The sequence below is a fragment of the Anguilla anguilla genome, chromosome 11 (genome assembly GCF_013347855.1).
Source record: "Anguilla anguilla isolate fAngAng1 chromosome 11, fAngAng1.pri, whole genome shotgun sequence".
NCBI lineage: Eukaryota > Metazoa > Chordata > Actinopteri > Anguilliformes > Anguillidae > Anguilla > Anguilla anguilla.
In genome coordinates, this window is record NC_049211.1 from 43,454,890 (window position 1) to 43,475,504 (window position 20,615).

At 41.8% G+C, this 20,615-nt stretch overlaps 1 protein-coding gene across 2 annotated transcripts in view; it reads right to left on the reverse strand.

Moving 5' to 3' along the window:
- The window catches only part of wnt2bb (wingless-type MMTV integration site family, member 2Bb), a 35,957-nt gene that overhangs the window by 10,078 nt on the left and 5,264 nt on the right, over window positions 1–20,615 (reverse strand). The window contains exons 2-3 of one of the 2 annotated variants that reach the window (XM_035381038.1): window positions 13,363–14,251; window positions 3,162–3,382 (exon numbers count right to left, since the gene is read on the reverse strand). In XM_035381038.1, coding sequence (XP_035236929.1) covers window positions 3,162–3,382; window positions 13,363–13,559 — 418 coding nt within the window. In that variant the 5' untranslated portion in view covers window positions 13,560–14,251. Of the gene's footprint in view, window positions 1–3,155; window positions 3,383–11,839; window positions 11,901–13,362; window positions 14,252–20,615 lie in introns of those variants that run through there. The other variant, XM_035381040.1, reaches the window with a different exon arrangement.

Genomic DNA, 20,615 nt, shown 5'->3' on the forward strand with positions numbered 1-20,615 from the left:
TCTAAAAACCTTTTTTCTCTTTGTCATTATCGGGTATTGTGTGTAGATTGATGAGAATAATAATGAATTTAATCAATTTTATAATAAGGCTGTAACGTAAAAAAAATGTCGGAAAACTGAAGGGGTCTGAGTACTTTCCGAAGGCACTGTACATATATATATATATATATATAAATATATATATATAGGAGGAGGCAAAGACAGTTGTGTTTGTACACAATGTCTGGAATTGTCTGTAAAGATGTATGAATCGTGAATGTCACTGTTCCATTTTTAAATATTATTGTACATTTAATCCTTCTCAAAAGAGCAGTGCTTTGCTGTGTAAATTGTTTAAACGTGTCCACTTTGATTTGGCAACCTTCGCCGTGTCGGCTCGTCGACCCCCAGGGCTAAAAAAGGCCACGCTGTACGCACGCTCCGCTATGAGCGTGCGGTCAACGCGGACGAATAAACACCGCCTCGCTCGCCCGCGGTGTGAGCGCTTCCCCTGCGGCGTGCGCTCGCGCTCGGCGGGCTGTCCGGTGAGCCGGGCCCGTGGAGCGGGAGCGGGGTCGGGCGCGGGGGTGGCGAGCGTTCGCCCGTCCTCTCTCGGACGCGAGTAGCCGTGCGCTAAGGCTCCACGTGCCGGGCAGATGACGGCCGTCGGAATACCTGCGTGTGCTTCCACTTAGAGCCCGGCGGGCGGGCGGGGGATCACCGGGGCCCGGCTCGCCTTCCTCGCTCCCATTCCGCTTGAGCGCAGCGAATCAGAGTGAGGGGGCGACGAGGGAGGGAGGGAGGGAGGGAGGGAGCGGGCCTTCTGTCTGTCTGCCGGGAACGTCTATCCAAATATTTACAGCTCCTATTACTGTTTATGCGCGGCCTGTGCGGACGCAGCGACCTGTCTGCTACTTGTGTTCTGGGCCCATCCGCCCCCTCTCAGGCTGCACTCACACAAAGGGTTTGGACACATGAAAGAAAAAACCTTAGCGGGCCTGATGATGACATAGCACTGTACCAAAATGGGCATACACACGACTGCCTTTCTGCATTATACAGCAATATATATACTGGGAAACATGTATAATATATATAATGCAATGTGTATAATATATATATATATATATATAACATATGTGCCTTTAATTCTCAAATATTAACCTACTTCATCTATTTACATGTATATTGCAATAAATTATTTGTAATGTCTGTACATAATATGCATTCGTTGTGAATTAGTTTTCAAAGAACAAACTTATGGGGAACAGTGACATCGATATGCTAATTTCAGACGTGAATGTTCCTGATGATGACAGTACTTGTATTAACTTGAAGCTGAGTTAAAAATTCCTGTTGATGTGCGAACATGGTTGTGAATTCCCCGCATCCAGCTCCGAGTTCACCCAGCAAACCGGAAAAGGTAGGAAAATTCTCAAACTCACAATATCCCACCCCCAGGAGGGAAAATTTAATGATCCTGAAAGACGAATGGCCTTTCCCCACAGGATGACAGCACGTCTGGAGGAATGGAAACCATTCTCTGCCCTGCTCTGGACCTGGCCTGCTGGCCCGGAAGCACCGCAACCACGACTCTACTTCTGCTGCTTACTGACCATGCGTGGTAGTCTATTAACCACTGTAAACAGGCAAGAGCTAGTGTGTGTGTGTGTGTGTGTGTGCGTGTGTGCGTGCGTGCGCGCGTGTGTGTGTGTGCGAGTATGTGCGTGTGTGTGTGTGTGTGAGTATGTGTGTGTGTGTGAGTGTGTATGTGTGTGTGTGGGTGTCTGTGTGTGTGAGTGTGTGTAAGAGAGTGTGTGTGTGTGTGTGTGTGAGTATGTGTGAGTATGTGTGTGTGTGTGTGGGTGTGTGAGTGTGTGTGTATGTGTGAGTGAGTGTGTGTGAGTGTGTGTGTGTGTGTGTGTGTGCGTGTGTGTGCGTGTGTGTGTGTGCGTGTCAGTGTGTGTGTGTGAGTATGTATGGTGTGTGTGTGTGTGTGTGTGTGTGAGTGTGTGTAAGAGAGTGTAAGTGGCTCAGAGCAGTGTACAGTTGTAGGACATTGCTGCTGTTTCCATTGGGCCGTTTGGTCACACTGCTGTGATGTATTAAGGCTGTTTTACATGGTGAGAGATCCTCTGACAATCCTCCAGGCCCAAGACATTATTCACCTCTGCAGTCTGGATACACACTAAATGTCTTTGTTTCCAAACTAAAGCAAAACCAGTGCAGATCACCTGTGAGCTTCCCCTTAGCATGACTGCCCAAGAGGATAATCATTGAACTTAGTCAAAACTTTAGACTTCCAACTCTTTCCACATCTAGACCTTTGACAGTTTTCATTTGGGGTCAGAACTAACAACAGCACCTAAAACAAAAGTCTCGTTGGTATCAGATTTGTGACAGACATGTTATTGAATCAAGCTTAAAATTAGAAATACAACTCTATTCTGACCAGCAGATTCATACTTAGGGTGGATATCCAACATATTCAAAACCAGGTGTGCATATATTAAATTATGTGCAGATACATTCATAAATAGAAAGGGGTATAATTCTGAACAGTAGAACTGACAGCAGTAAAATGGACAAACCCAAGCAGGGCCCTGTTTCAGGAAGCAGGATTACAGAGTTAGCTGGATAACTGCACTGAGTAAAACCCGGAACCCACCCAAATCTGGAACATGGACTGAAGTACTGTTACATGGAGTGTTCTGGGTTTTGTTCAGTGCAGTTATCCAGCTAACTCAGTAATCCTGATTTGTGAAATACCCCCCAGTACTATGATGCTGGACATGCCGCCCACAGACTGGTTGAGATAGGAAGTGGAGATGAGGTAGATTATCTGACACTGATCTCCCTTGCATCCTTGCCACCTGTTTGTGAGCATTAGACACGCCCTGTTTTTATATGGAAGGGTTTTGGGGTGTAACAGCCCTTACAGAAATGGAATATATTGCAATATATTGTAAATATGTGGACTTTCTGTAAAATAAAATGACAAATATATTTAACAGCAATGCATATTTACGTCAATGTCAGTGTGTACATTTGCCCATATATTGTGAAGTACTGATAATATATTTGAGAATATATTGTGTAATATATTGTGTAATATATTGCATTATACTGCATTTTGGCGAGGGGGCGGTGGGGTAAGAATGGAAAAAGGCACACACACTTACTGCGCAGCATGACCCGGCCGAAGACGGTGTGGTCGCGGTCGAGCGTGCTGCAGTTCCAGCGGTGGTGGCGGAACTGGTGCTGGCACTCCCGGATCCACTCCTTGGCTCCCTCGCCGATGGACTGCATGATGTCCGGGTGCTTCTGGCACAGCTGCCTCTGCCTGTTGACCAGGCCGGGGATGTTGTCGCAGATGACCCTCGCCCCCAGGGCACCGATGTACCTGCACCAGCAGACACGGGGGGGTCAGTTAGTGGGCATCAATCTCACAGTGTCTTAATTACCTGAATGAAAATAAATACAAAAATTTACATTTTCTTCTGCTAAGAATAAATAATCCAACGTGACATCAAACCACTAAAGAACATACATGATTCTTTTCAATTTAAATCAAGTAACGCATCAGAATTTAGCGACATTCTTCCTCACGCAATCCAGTGGATTCATGTAACTTAGTGGTTCCCACATTTTTAAGCACATGACCCACTTAATGAGTGCGTACGTTTGCTGTGTCCCACTCCTAGTTAAAGCATAGCCAGGAGTATGTTCCAATATGGATCCACAATCCCAAGCATCCCATTGTACTAGTCACGTGTCAATAAAAGTCTTGAATCTGCAAAGTTTTTTAAACTTTTTTATGTTCCTGTACACTGTGACTGATTAATATACTGTAGTGCTTAATCCAGCCCATGCCAATGTGTGTGGAAAGATTAGCCTATGTACAGCCAGTCTATTACCCGTGCCCAAACTTATCATCTTGTGACCCGCCGCAGCTCCTCTAATGACTCCCCCCAGTGGGTCCTGCCGACCCCTCTCAGTTTAGGAAGTGTTTTTACCCAGGACACCTCAACCTGAGGAAAACTCCACTGCTGCCCTCCGTGATCCATATCTCCACCACTGAGGAGGTTTCTAGGGTGCACATCCTGACCCAGCTGGGGGTGAGGTCAGGAAGCAGCCCCCACACACAGTTGTGTTTGGGCGTAAAAAACAGTCTCCACTCCTGTTAAGGCTCTCCCATTCCCCATCCCTCACCATCTTCAGTGCAGGTAATGCTGCACAGAGGTACACGTATACACACACACAGCTGCAGTACCTCAAGATAATGACTTAATTACCAGGATATGTACTTCACCTCTATGTACAGTAAGTCCAGACAATTGCGGCACGTACTCCATGCATTGGATATGTGTGTGTAGAGGTTTTTTTCATAGGTGTTTCCCCCCCCTGGCAGTAATGCCTGATGAGGCACAGGCATGCGAATGGGGTTATTAAGCACAGGGTCTGGAAGATAACAAGCGCGCGTGGCCATATCCTAGAGGAGGTTATGATTAAAGTTATCATCTCTTTCACTAGTAATAACAGGGACTGAATCAGCACCTCCTAAACACAACTGATTACATGTCGCTAGATCAAACGCAGTCTAGACAGACGTGGAAAATATTTTAACGAGGAGGAAAAAATGCAAATCATTACACTTTGATTGAATGCACTGCCACTCACAGAGTTATGCAGTAAGTGGCTACGGACTTCTTCTCCTACCCCAAATCAGGGTCGCGCTTAAGATCCTGTGTCTGTATTCATGAAGCACCTCTGAGTAGTAGTGCTGATTTTTGGTCAGCTGTGCCTTTTAGCTCATAACAGATGAAGTTATGATATTGGAAGATGACACCTGAACCTAGATCAGCACTCCTACTTTGAGATGCTTTATGAATACATATCCTGACTCACAATGGTGCCAACAGCTATGAGCTGAGCATATGTGATATTCACATTTTTCAGGATGCCCCGAGGAATGTAGCGGTGTAGATAGCTAACCAGCCCGCTGATTTCCGGAGCGCAGATGATCCACGTTACTGACGCTAATTTCTCTGGGATAGCTGCCGGAAGCAAGGTGGGGGTGTGGGGCTTGTCATGACGTGTCCCCTGGCCCTCAGAACACCCAACCTGCCACCCCCCACCTACCCCCCATCCCGCTCCCGCGTGCTCTCTGTACACGGTCGCTGTACATCATTAGCCCCGGGGCTACAATAACAGCCCGTAAAAGCCCCGCTATTAACAAAGTGATGATTTTCGCGAGACCCAGGGTGGCGCTGGAGTCGGGATCGGCAATGAGGAGGAGGAGGAGGGAGGGGATGTTATGGCCAGGAGAACTTCCTCCGTGAATCTAACACTTTGAGTTCCTCAAACAGATCGACCTTGCACCTGCTCTGCCCCAGCTAAAGGGAGTATAAAATAACATAAACTCAAGCTAGCACGTCAGCCGACTCTTTCTCAAGCCTTTGAGGACAAATTTAACCAGTTAATGCCAGTTCAGATCTAACTGTGACAGCAGCTGGGATGAGAATGATGAATTTTTATTTTTATTTTATTGTGCTGTTGAGTAAAGACTACACTGTCAGCATCAAAATAATGGTTAACAACAACAAAAAAGTTTCCATAGCACCAAGATATGAGTCGGTTGAGGATTCCGTCTTATCTTCAGTAGACATTCCAAAACTTCTAAAAGTATGAACAGTCACACTGAACAAAATTTAAATGGACAATGTTCTAGAATGTGGATGACTTTTTGACCTTAAATGGCTTTTAACAATCCAAACTTTAGTTCAATTGAACATTCTGGCTGTCTGTTGCCACAGTGAAAGAAGGAAACAGACTGCTCTTGAACAGACAGGGAATACTTTGGCAATAAAATTATTGGATAAATTCATCCAACACAATTTAAGTTAAATTGTGGCTATTCTTAATTACTTACCAAGTCTTTTTGACACAAACCTAAAAGTTATTTCAGGACACAATCTGACATGTAAAATTCTACAAAATAGTTTTTAGTTTTCAGGAAAGAGCTAAATCTACCTTTTAACATTGTGTAAATAAATAATAATTACCGTTCAGAAGGTTCCATATCTACATGCAACGAAATGTTCAAAGATTTGACATAAATACCCCATTGTAAACGCACACAGCGGGAGCACTCGCGAAGTAGAATTTGTGCAACAGATAATGGTGGTTTGTCGTTCTCAGCCAAACTCAAGCCACCAAAGAAAAGACACTAAACGCACATCCCTGGTGGGCAACAGTCCCAGCGTTAGATATAGTCATGAATCACCTTGGATTTTTCTCACAAAAATGAACTTATGCTACAGCAAGGACTCTCAGCTCTGTGACCCTTTGCTGTTATTAGGGACTCCAGAGACATAACCTATAGTCTGGAGATGACAGGGGAATTCTTTAACTGCAGTGTGTTTCACCAGGAGGATGAAGTATAATAGCTAAGTATTAGCTATTCGGTGTAGTATAATAGCTAAGGAGTTGGTCTTGTAACCTAAAGGTTGCAAGTTTGATTCCCCGGTAGGACTGCCATTGTACCCTTGAGCAAGGTACTTAACCTGCATTGCTCCAGTATAGATCCACCTATATAATTGGATACAATGTAAGTTGCGCTGGATAAGAGCGTCTGCTAAATGCCTGTAATGTAATGATTCTGGTTTATATTCTGGTAGTGCATTGCCATGTCAGCCCAAAGTATTCAAATATGGCCTTGGAGGCCAGCTGAACTGATGGTTTTGTTTTCTGCCTGATAGTTAATTTATTCAATTAATGTCACTGATTGGCTAGAGATCCCATTCATCAGGGGTCCCAGGGTTAAACCAGTTTCTGAACAGAGAGGACGAATGGAAGCCATCAGCAGTGCTGGCCTCCATGTCCCTGACCCATATTTTGCTGCAAAAGCTGTACACAGGTGGTCAAGAACAGGTTATTTTGGAAGATGACAGTGAAAAAAATGCAGTACGCAAGAATATTGCTGTGGCCACTTGGGAAAGCAAGTAGAGTGATGTGTAATGTGAATGTAATTCCCTCCAAAATTCACAACCACCCAAACTTGAGTTGCAACAGTGCTATTCTCATTTCCCTGCTTTACAAGTGGCAATCAGAATGGTAAACTGCAGCATAACAGAAATCAGAAAGGAGACCCTGAGTGCATTCTGGGACATGGGGCAGAATGGAACAGTTGCCTTGGTGATATTAGAAGAGATTCTTCCTGATTGTCAGGGGTTTGGAAGAACATACAGTCCATAAATGTCCATAAATATTTGGACATTGACAAAGTTATTGTTATTTTAGCTGTCTACCACAGCATATTGGAGTTGAAATTAAATAATGAGTATGAGTTCAAAGTGCAGACCTTCAGCTTTAATTTGAAGGTATTTACATCCAAATCGGGTGATCGGTGTAGGAATTACAGCACTTTTTATATGTGGTCCCCCCCTTTTTAAGGGACCAAAGGTAATTGGACAATTGGCTGCTCAGCTGTTCCATGGCCAGGTGTGTGTTATTCCCTCATTATTTCATTTACAAGTAGGCTAAGCAGATAAAAGGTCTAGAATTGATTTCAAGTGTGGCATTTGCATTTGGAATCTGTTGCTGTTAACTCTCAATATGAAGTCCAAAGAGCTGTCACTGTCGGTGAAGCAAGCCATTATTAGGCTGAAAAAAACCCCCATCAGAGAGATAGCAAAAACATTAGGTGTGGCCAAATCAACTATTTGGTACATTCTTAAAAAGAAAGAACACGCTGGTGAGCTCAGGAACACCAAAAGGCCCGGAAGACCACGGAAAACAACTGTGGCGGATGACAGAAGAATACTTTCCCTGGTGAAGAAAAACCCATTCACAACAGTTGGCCAGATCAAGAACACCCTCCAGGAGGTAGGCGTATCTGTGTCAAAGTCAACAATCAAGCGAAGACTTCACCAGAGTAAATACTGAGGGTTTACCACAAGATGTAAACCATTAGTAAGCGTCAAAAACAGGAAGACCAGATTAGAATTTGCCAAAAAACATCTAAAACATCTAAAACCTGTACAGTTCTGGAACAACATCCTATGGACAGACGAGACAAAGGTCAACTTGTACCAGAATGTTGGGAAGAGAAGAGTATGGAGAAGGGAAGGAACTGCTCATTATCCAAAGCATACCACCTCATCTGTGAAGCATGGTGGAGGTAGTGTAATGGTGTGGGTATGTATGGCTGCCACTGGAACTTGTTCCCTTGTATTTTTTGACGATGTGACTGCTAACAAAAGCAGCAGGATGAATTCTGAAGTGTATAGGGCTATATTATCTGCTCAGATTCAGCCAAATGCTTCAAAACTCACCGGACGGTGCTTCACAGTGCAGATGGACAATGACCCGAAGCATACTGTGAAAGCACCCTAAGGCTTTTTTAAGGCAAAGAAGTGGAATGTTCTGCAATGGCCAAGTCAGTCACCTGACCTGAATCCAATTGAGCATGCATTTCACTTGCTGAAGGCAAAACTGAAGGCAAAACGCCCCAAGAACAAGCAGGAACTGAAGACAGCTGCAGTAGACGCCTGGCAGAGCATCACCAGGGAAGAAACCCAGCGTCTGGTGATGAGTATGGGTTCAAGACTTCAGGCAGTCATTGACTGCAAAGGATTTGCAACCAAATTTGAATTTATGATTATGTTAGTTTGTCTGATTACTTTTGAGCCTGTAAAATTGGGGGGAGAGTGGGGGGGGGGGGGGGGGGCTACGTATAAAAATGGTTGTAATTCCTACATTGTTCATACAATATTTTTTCAAAAACCCTTAAATTAAAGCTGAAAGTCTACACTTAAATCACATCTTGATTGTTTCATTTAAAATCCATTGTGGTGGCGTACAGAGCCAAAATGATGAAAATTGTGTCACTGTCCAAATACTTATGGACCTGACTGTATCTGCTGATCACAAACCCTTTCCTGCATTCTTTCTTTTATTCAATAGCTCAACACTTGAGAGAATGGAGCTCAACACTTGCATAGAATGCAGCCAAACACTATCACAAAATGCAGCTCAACACTTGCACAGAATGCAGCTCAGCAATTTAGAGAAAGCAGCTCAACACTATCACAGAATGCAGCTCAGTACTTGAGAGAGTGCAGCTCAACACTATTACATAATGCAGCTCAGTATTTGAGAGAATGCAGCTCAACACTATCACAGAATGCAGCTCAGCACTTGAGAGAATGCAGCTCAACACTATTACATAATGCAGCTCAGTATTTGAGAGAATGCAGCTCAACACTATCACAGAATGCAGCTCAGCACTTGAGAGAATGCACCTCAGCACTTGAGAGAATGCAGCTCAACACCTGAGAGAATGCGGATCAACACTATCACAGAATGCAGCTCAACACTTGAGAGAATGCAACTCAACACCTGAGACAATGCAGCTCAACACCTGAGAGAATGCAGCTGAACACTATCACAGAATGCAGCTCAACACTTGAGAGAATGCAGCTCAGCACTTGAGAGAAAGTAGCTCAACACTATCACAGAATGCAGCTCAGCACTTGAGAGAGTGCAGCTCAACACTATCACAGAATGCAGCTCAGCACTTGAGAGAGTGCAGCTCAACACTATCACAAAATGCAGCTCAGCACTTGAGCGAATGCAGCTCAACACTATCACAGAATGCAGCTCAGCACTTGAGAGAATGCAGCTCAGCACTTGCACAGAATGCAGCTCAAAACTATTACAGAATGCAGCTCAACACTATCACAGAATGCAGCTCAGCACCCGCGAAGTTGAACGCCATGCTTTCATGTGAAAACAGTGTACAACACTGTCCCTTACCTGTGCCAAAGTGTGGGATTGATTGCAGCAACACCTGTGCTCTCCCAGTCTTGTCGTACGCAAATCCAAATCCACTGGGTTGAACTAATCTCAATTCATGGTTACTGGGCAACACTAATTCATCACATTTTCCACTTTTGTGTATGGCAGACATCCAAAATAGTATTATTTCAACCTCGGAGCAGTCATATCCTAGTTTACAACCAATTTTGAGTGGTTGTTTTATGTGTATTAGCTAATAGCAAGTTATACAGTGGCATCAGATTGAATGTGTTTTGGGTAGCCTTATGAAAAAAACATGTGAAATTTACCTTTTCACATGTAAAAATCACAATTTCACATGTGAAAATAAACCACGTGACTTAAAATAGCATAGGCTGCCTTTTCCTGCTTTCACCTTATAAGTGGGATTATTTTTTATAGTTTACATGTTGGCTGTTCATGTTGGGTGGTTTTTGAACGTGATGTTTTTCTGAAGGGCAGTTACATTTCAGAGGTGCTTGTTAATGTGCTGGACAGGCATGTTACTGTGCCAAATATGCTTTCTGCTCTCAGTGGACAACACAAGCTGCTCCCTCAGCAAGACCCACCCCCCACCCCCACCCCCACTCATTAGCAAAGCAAATGCTATTGTAGCGCACCAACCCCTTTAAGGATTTTCATATTTATTGACAATATATGGAGGTTTTCACATTGTGCATTTACAAAACCACGGTTCGATAACCTAACACGACCTACACATCCCGTCCCATGGCTGCAAATGATTCCGCGTTTAGAGAACTTGACTTCTACTTGAATTGACTACTAAAAAGTTGTAGGTTCAAATCCTAGCCAGTATTCTGGAATTCTGCTATTCTCTATTCAAGCAAAGTGTTAACCAGCTTAACTTTGATTATTTCAATAGAAATGTAGACATTGTTGAAAGGCACACAAAAATATATATGTAAAGACATGTTTAAAAATCCACAGATTCAGCTACTTTTTCATATTTCAGATTATTGAACTAGCAAAAATAATTATACTCAACCAGTGAATCTTGATCATTTTTAGAAAAACAAACCACAACATTAATAGAATCCTTCTGAATAGCATCTATTATAGTTAAGTTCTTGTCATAAAGTGCTCTGAATATATATGGTGCAAATCCTGAACTGCCATCAGTGTAAATAGTACCTCCAATTGTACAACTGATTATAACTTTGTGTGTGCATCTGAACTATTGCACCAATAGGCCTATATTTCCTTTACTCTGTTAATGCGGACCACAAATATGGGCATGTTGTCTGGTGCACGTACACATACATGGACACGCATGTGGTACACATGTGCGTATGCATACATGCACACACACACTCACACACACAGAGAATACCAACATAAATTCTAAACATCACCTTTAGCAGATTACTCCATTTCATTTTGTATGGCTGGAAAATTAATGTTTTTATGACTTGTTGTTTATAGACACCAGCTGGGCCAAATACGGGCAGAGCCAGGAGGGCCTACATAAATTACATTTATTGCGCTATTATTGCAAAATTGTCGGCTAAACGGCTTAGCCTGTGTCATTAAAAAAGGCTATAATTCCCTTATAATTTGTGTTACTAAAGACCTAAAATCACAATGAATGTACTGCAGTGCACATGCCCTTTGTTTAATGGGTGTTCTCTGTGAGGAACGCATATCTGCTTTCTAACGGCATGACTGAGGTTTGAGTGCTGACTGACTGTAAACCGCAGCTAAAATTACAAACACAAAATTAAGACAAAAACCCATTTTAGTCACAAACGGTTTTGAGGCCGACGTCTCATTTCGGCAGGCAGTTTGAACGGTTTTAATAGCTAATTTATTCGGCCTTTTCTGTGAGCATTCGTGTTTTCCACGTGCAGGGGGCTGAACGAAGCTGTCGCTAGCATATAGTTTAAAAAGAGAGGGCTCACTAACTGCTATCATAGTGTCACTGAAATGATTGACACTAAAATTGCGTTGCTGGATTATTGCAGTGGAGTATAACGCATTAAGATCAATGGGGTTACTGTACCAGCGACAGACAGGGGACATTCCTGACCTGGAGGGCCACATTTTGGCTGGTTTCCATTCGGCTTCAGGTATTCGTTGTTTAACTGAAATGATTCGTTGGATAGGTAAGTGGTGTAGGCCTACATCAGGTGTACAGTGCGTCACGTGCTAATTGCGAGGGATAGTATCTCTAAATCCTTCCTTAAAGTCTCAAAATATGTATTCACATAGCTGAAAGACTAAGTTTGATGTACTATTTTTTAACTATTTGTTAAAAAGAAAGAGACTACTTTAAATCCATGACCCTCGACGATAATAGGCTGACTATAACAGACTTATTATATCCAGTGATTTCCGCATGTCCGTATATAGACAGGTCTGTGTGCCACCGCGTGTGACATATATAATCGTTGAATTAAACTTCAATAGATTTGTCCTGGCTCTCCAGAAGGACAATATTTTATTTACGTAATTTTCATACGGTGGGCACATATCATTTTACTACTACAGTTGCAAATGACTACTACTAGTACTACAATAATAATAATAATAATAATAATAATAATATATTGCAAAACAAAAAACATTTCCATTTTGTCGACAATACTCTTGTTGATTTTCGATTGTGAGGCAATCCGATTTTGATCATCGTAATTCTTCCTACCAAGGAATTATTTGCATTGCATTGTCTAATGTATCGTGCCCACTGAATATGCTTTGTTTCCGCTGTGTAATTTCAGTTTTTGAAATGTAACCTAGTTGAAGATTGGAGAAATTGTTACAGACTGAAAACACCATTATCTCAACATAACGACTATCTAATTTAATTATTACATATATAATTGAATTAAATTATTAATGAACTGCACGTTCGTTTCAACTGAAAATGGAGCCATCTTCAGTCGGTAGGCTAATGTGTTCGCCAAACACCGAGAAAGTAATTCTCAACAGGTGTTACACCGCCTCCAGAATGTAAATCCTCTTGCATATAGCTTACGCCAACTCTCCAACATATTAAAATCATTCACACAACTTTTAATATTCTTATACTCAAACTATCAGCAACCGCGCGGTGATTGGTCTACTGCAATAATTTATTACAACATCAGTACGATGTTAAATCCACACACACACACGCACACACCTCTTATGTTCCCTGTTTAAACGACATTTTAGAGCCCCTATTTTGTTTCCAAAAATGACATCGAAACCCTTTTAGACACTTATATTTTAAAATGAATAGTGTCCAAAAACGGCTGTCGGCACTGGCATAGCCACACCAAATAGGCTACGCATCTATTTCATTCTCGCGCACCTCGATGCCGCATTGTTTTGTTAAACATCTACAGTTTCCTTTCTTTCTTTATGAAAGTCCCTGATCCCGCTGTGAGATTTCAAACTGATTCGCACCCTTTAATCCCATCAAAAGCAAGATAGCGCCAATCCCGTTCATTGCTGAGAAGCGAACAAAACTTTTCAAGGATTTGCAAGTATTCTGGAGTGAAGGATACTCTCTGAATGCAACTACCACAGTAGGCTACTTACCACCATGAAGAATCCACTCTGGGGGTTAGCATGAGAAGGAGTATGATAAAGGCAACGTATAGCCTAGAGGTGGCATTTGAGCCCTCTGAAGAAGGTGCCCCGGTCCTGGACAGATGCCTTAATCCTGGGGCTCCCGTGGAACCCCTGGGTTTGCTGTAAATCCGGGAAGAACCCTGAACTTTGCTTAAACCAAACATTGTTTTTTTCCCCCCCAAGTAGACAGATGGGAATGCAAAAGAAAGTCCAGTAGTACTTTTTCTCAGAGCTGGACAGTGCTGAAACCACGCATACTTGTTCAGGTGAATTTTTCCACCAGGGTTGTGATGCTGCGGTATTTGTTTAATGTATAAATTTCACATATGGCCATGCCAAATTCACCAGGCCATGGCCAAATGTATTCCACCTAAAAATCCAGCAATTGCTGTGACAGAACTGGAGCTAAAATAATCCAAGCCACGGGGGCGAGCACTGGAAGTCAAATTCGCTTCATTGAAATTTCATCTTCTATGAAGAAAAAAAAAAAAGAAAAACACACAATACTCCCCACTTGGATGAAATGTGAATTTCGGTAATATTAGGTATTGCTCCTTCAGTCGAAGAACAAAAAGGGACTCCTCCGGGTCTTTTCTCAAACGGCGTGTTTTTCATAGAATAGCCCCTTACCGTTATCAGCCCGTGAGTGAGATAAACTGAAGCGCTGGACTGAAGAAACTGTAAAACTGCGGGGTGGGGGGACAAGGGGTGAGAGGCTGAAAAAAAACGTTGACAGCTCTCTTGCCTCTCTTTTCTCATTGGGCAGAGTCAATGGGGGACGGAGTGATGCTTTGTGTTCTTCTGTGGGATGCGCGACTCTCCGGCAAAACAGAGTCCAAGCCACCTGCCACCGCAGCTGTAAGAGAGTCACAAATACACGTGTACGATTAAGACGCGGACTCTCAGAAGCACGGCAAGTATCAAAGAGCCGGCTAGAAAAATAAATAAATAAAACGAATGTAGCGCAATTTATGCAAAAATGCAACAATTATATTAGCCTATAGTAAAAATGACACGATATGTCTGAACCAGCACAAATAAAATTGCAATCATAGGAATACAATTTTGGAATAATATGGATAACCCTTTCGCCAAACTGCTGAAGAATGTTGAACGAGCAGCCTACATTGAAATGCTGAATTATCTCATAGCTATCGCACCTTCAGGACACGATTTACATTAAATGTGTATAATCTATGAATCCAAGAGCACGTCAGGCTACCAATGTCCTAGTTGTGTGGAGTTAATTATTATTAAAAAACAAAAAAACAAATTTAGTTTTCGATCTGTTAAATTCTACTGCCTAAGAGCTGGATCTGAATGTCTGCATGTTTTGTTAACAAGTCGTGTTTAATCTTCTTAAAATGATGCGCTAACACTTAAAAATGGCGACCATCCACTTGTGCATAATGTCTAAATAGTAAAATGTTCGATGTTAATTCAACTCCAACTGGACCAGAAAGGGGACACATGTAGGCTACTCTGTTAGAATTGAAATAACACTGGACATTTTACAGTGCAGCTGCGCAAAATACGAATTCTACATTTAGATATTTGTAAGTCAAATACGAGAGGGACATATTGACCAAAACAAACAGCTAATCGAAGCGAGTACAAGAAACCTGCATATTAAGAATAGGCAACACTTTTCAACACGCAATCTGTTCTGAAAACAAAATTATTTAGGGCTATTGCGTATCTCTTTCGTATTCTGTCAAAGGGGAGATAATTACACGCTCTGCTCTGAATTTATTTTACAAAATGCTAAATAAAACAGTTGCTACAGAAAATAGTTTTTGCACATTTTGACTTTGGATGTAGCCTAATTACACTAATTGCACATCATGACAAATAAAAGAGGGGAAAATATAAGCATTATTTAATTCCAGAATGCTTTTTATTTTACATATAATACATCATATGGCCAAAAAGTAGCATTAATGCCATTACATTTCAAATAGATTATACGTCAGACCATTTAGGCTACTACAATTAGATGTACTTAAAAAAATCTAGGTTGAAATATATCTCCAAAAAGTTGAGACAACAAGCGAAAAAGTTACATATATAAATAAACGTACAATATGCCGTCATGTAAGCTATTTTCTCAGTCCGAGTGAGTATTTACTTAGTCAACAAATGCAACGGGTCTCATGCAAACGATTCGCTTTTGAAAAGTTATGCCTCTAGATGTTTGTGATTAAACGTTATTATGGCTATGCAATCAAAAATCCATGTGCGTTGTATGAATTTCATGCAATGACAACTCGAACGGCTCAGACTACCAATGCAGCTCGTCTGCAGTCCTGCTTTATGATATGGTTTTGCGACCATTTAGAATTACGATAATACGGCATCATGTGATTGTGAGCTATTTTATTAATTCTGAGGGGGGGTTACATGCAATTAATCCCAATCCCGGTTACCATACCTTTTCAGAGATGCTTTTCCGTAAAAATAGGTTATATTTAAGAAAGGTTTATGTTTTGCAATACTTTCCAAAACCTATTTTAATCATTGCATATCTGTTCTAGACAGGGACACCCCGCAGTGCCTTCAAGGACCCCCAGGAGTCCGCGGACTCATTGTTGAAAACTCGGGGCCTGAACGATCAATCTCAAAATATATCCTTAGACAACTAACGTTTTAACAGATGCCAGTCAAGAGCTAGTGATATTAAAGTGGGCTATTTCTCCAGAGACCCAGCAAGTTGGTTAATTCCACTGTTTACCCAGCGGATTCTTCGTACAAAACGATTGCTACAAATACCTCGCCGTGGTGATTGATTTCCCCTACCTCTACTAACACCCCCATATTCAGGTTGAGCGCAGTTATAAACAACATGTCCAGAGACTTCCATTTTAAATGCATGCTTTAGTCTGATAGAGATTTATGCCCATCGGATTCGTTTGAATGCCCGTATTGGTTAAAAGAAATATTGAGAATTGCACTGCGACGTCTCCCGCCCAAAGCTCTTCAAAAGACTTAAAACCCGCTCCATCCATCTCTATCGTTCGCCGCTGACATATCGAATTCCCAATGGAAATTAGTTCCTTCTGCCCAGTGATGTTGGCCATATCTGTAAGCATACTTTGCAAGTGCTTTCTTATGGAAGACAGACGCCCTCAGCTGATAACCTGAACTAGAAATAATATTTAGTAGCCTGCAGCAGTGGCACTTCCCCTAGTTTGTTTTCCAACAAACTAGGATAACAAACAGTACGACATGTTGTTGACATAATAATTTTAATTTTTTTTTTTTATACCATTGAATGAAACGGGCGGTGACAGTTAGCCTACATGGTTACATATATACAATAAATCAGTGTGTTATGATTGTCGAGTTGGCACAGCAACAGAAACAGGTTCAGGCCGTTTTACGGTTAAATTGATAATAATAATAATAATAATAATAATAATAATAATTCTGGTTACAAATTGGTATCCAGTAAAGCATTTTCAACATTTTAACATACGTCTCATAATGTAACATGGACCTTTTTATCTTAACATAAGAGACATTTTTGACAAAGGGGAGTTTTCACTTCCTGGGATTTGAAATAGGAGGGCGTGGGGGGCGGGGGCGGGGGCGGGGGCCGGGTGGGGGGGGGGGGGGGGGGGGGGGGGGCATGCACGCTGAAGTGATTCCGTTGCTACAGGAATGCAGGTACTGTGTAAAGCGATTCCCCTCCGTGTGTGCGTGTTTATGTATGAGGACAGAGATGCAACACTAATGGCTGGGACTGTGTATAAACATCACGGATTCCGATTTCTTCAAAACAGAAAGTGAGCAGCGCCAGATGTACTCCATGCCGAACACTTGCACTTCGTTATTCTTTTAACCCTGGTTTGAACCTGTGACGGTCTCCGACCCCTGCTCTTATATGCACATCCACTTTTAAAACTAAAAGCAAATATAAGAACCAAAATCCTTGGCGCATTTATCACATTGTAGCTGCAAAAAGTTCACCTAAAGCCATAAAAAGCAAGATACATTTATTTTTTTCTATCGCGACCACTGTGGATTGTGTATTTACATGCGCAATAATGAGTCAAGAGGGATTTAGATTTTCTGAGATTAGGTTCCCCCGGTTCTGGGTAAACATTCACAAGCACGAATGAAAACATCCATTTTTGATTGAGTGCGATCTTGTGAATATGAATACAAATGTAAATGATCTGACATTGTTTATCCTGACTGTATTCTCAAAGTCACTGGACTCTCCGACCAACAGGCAGCTCACTTGTCTTGACCATGACTCATATCTGATGTCATTTGCAAATATTAGCCTACTGTGGTGAGGATGCTGCGGTCCTGTACGTTCACAGTTTTTTTTAAATCACCACATGATGCTCATCAAGGCCTCATTTGCAAGTTGCTTCGGTATAATGATTTCGTACAGCGATACACGCAACATTAGATCACGAGTAGCCTGCAATAAAGATGTAGTTGCGCGGGGGTGGGGGAGATAGGCATGTTTAAGATAAAGATATGAATTCTTGCTGCTACCCAGCTGCTTCCTACCAGTATTCTTTGTTAAACAATCTTTTCATGCCGCCCACACAACATCTCAATGTCATCAACATCATATAAAAGGAAGACATATACTAAATAGAGAATATATATAACTTAAATATGCTATACTGGATAAGGCAAACACTTAATATTGTAACTTATAATTGCACGCAAGAAAAGTATTATTCAGTCTCATTGACAGAAGCTTTGTACAGACGAAATGTTCTATCCCTGTCTGGAAACGGGGCCTTGCTCAATGAAATCGGCCTTGTGACGGATTAACGTGTTAGGAATTATACAAAAGTCTGATTTACGGACAGTTGATTTATTTTGGAGGAATGGAGGCGCATAACGGCGTGATTGCGCAACACGTGGCCACTTCCTTTCCAAACCGTACGTCCATTTCGGAAATGACAGAGAAATAACAATTTTAAGTGTTGTAGTGGCGGGGAAGTTAAGTTCTTCGAGTTGGTTGCTGATGGACGGTTGTGTGGGTATCTCGATGCGCGGGAAACTGGCATTTCTGCTCGAGAAGACAGAAAAGTGGTGGCGTGGTTTTGATGCGTTCTATCCGGCTGCGCACTGCCGAGTGGTGTTACATCTGGCCTGTCGTGGGTCTAAGGGCTATTCCTGTGGCTGTGGCGAGTCCACCTTATTCCCTGTGTTTTGATTGTGACGCTGCTTTCGTCTAGTGTTTGTTTATTTTTCATGTGGTAAGCGCAAGATCTTCTACACAGCGGTAGCCAGACCATCATCACATGTCATTGGGTGTAAGGGAAAACTGGGAACAGTCCCTTTGTCTGGAAATGGACAAGTTAACCCTTTCTTGTCAAATACATCTCACAACAAGTAAACGTCTATTTATATAAGTTATAGTTATATAAGTATATAACTAAGCAATAATAATAATAATAATGGAAGCAGTGTGACAGGTCAGTGACATAAAAAGAATCATCTTCAGAAAGGTAAACACAGTGATGATGATGATGATCCTAGATCATCAAGACAGCATATTTGTTGTAAAGGACTGCTGACAAGTAAAGCATTAAGGTCAAAGCTGTGAATTGAGCAACAGTATAGGACATGTTTAGTTCCATATTTTCTAGCTCATCAAGCCACAAGAGTGACATTTAAAAGTAAGAAAATGGTGTCCAGCATGGTTGTCTGTAGCAATTAACATTACTGAAAAATAATCAGATTCCCCAGAATTAATTGCAATACCAGAACTGTCCTGTTGTTTAACTTATTGTGTCGAAATACAAAACGGCGGGTTCATATAAACACCCCCAGCTGTACCGTAGATGTTACCCTTTAATTTTATGAGGAACAGAAGGGTACTAGGGGAATGTAACGAGGCTGAGGAATGGTGAGGATGGCCACGCCTCTCTGGTCTGAGGTCTCTGTTTCCTGGAACGAGTGGAGCGAGGCACAGTGGCGGAGTCAGTGGCGCTCGCGAGCGCTGGGCGTGGCCAGCCAGCGCTGGTATTTCGGTGACCCGGGGCGAGGAGCGAACAGTTCGAAGCGTGCGGCGCGGCTGGGAAAAGGGCTGGATCGCGGAGAGCCATGCGCATTGCGCAAGGCATACTGCCAGCTTCCCTTGTTTATGAGTGCGATAGAAAAGGAGGATAAAATACACTAATCCCATGTTTCTCACAAGACATTCTTTTGTGGAAGGTGCAGAGTTGGGTTTTCGCTTTTTTAAAACAAGAACAAGAAATTAGTACAAATTTATTCAAATTTTCTTCCTTCAGAATTAAAATAAAACATTGGATGAACATTTCTTACAGGCCAATTTTAATTTCCCTTTAAACCTGTAGCTAAATCACTCAAACACATTATGCTACAACTAAGAAATATTGACAACAGTATCTAAATTTAAACAAAATAAAACCAGGGGAGAGCATACAATGGCAGTGATCCCGTTCACTACAGTAAAATGACTCTGTGTTGCTTCAGGCATGGCTTAACTGAACTGAGTGGGATTGGATGAGTTTGTCATGTTTTAAAAACACTTATTTCGAACATTTATCTCCTGGTCAGCATAGGTTTGACTTATATTGCTGACTCATAGACATTGCTGAGCAACTAAGCAACAAGTCTATCCCCATGCAGAATGAATATGAATAGAACATACATGTAGAAGGATATAGAACAGGTAAAACCTGGCTTCCACCTCACTCATGATAAGTAATTGGCCAACAAATGATGTAAAGCCTACAAAAAATCAAGATTGGCTGAAAAAGGTATTTTTTTTTATATTAAAGGAACGAAAACATGACCATCCTAACTGGTAGCTGGGTAAAGACTCCATGCACAGTTGGCTATGATCTTTTGAACCAAGAGCGTTTTTCTTGTAAATACTGCAGATGCTAACGATTTATGCAGTTAATTTTCATTGGTAGAATTGTACTACACCTCTGTTACAACTGCCCCACCCATGTTTTTCAGTTGTAACATCAGACTATATTAACATTTGTTTAAATTGTACACTAACCATTTGTGAGTACCTCAAACTTAATGTTACTTATTATAACAGACAAGTGTAAGCTCTTTGTAGTGAAATATCACAAATTTCGCATAATTCAATAAACAGTGAAAATTGTTACAGTTCTGACAATGTTCCCCTATTCTAAATATCTTGACCACAAGTGGTAATGACATTCTGTGACCATCAGTACTTTGAAATAAAGTATGCAAGCAAACAA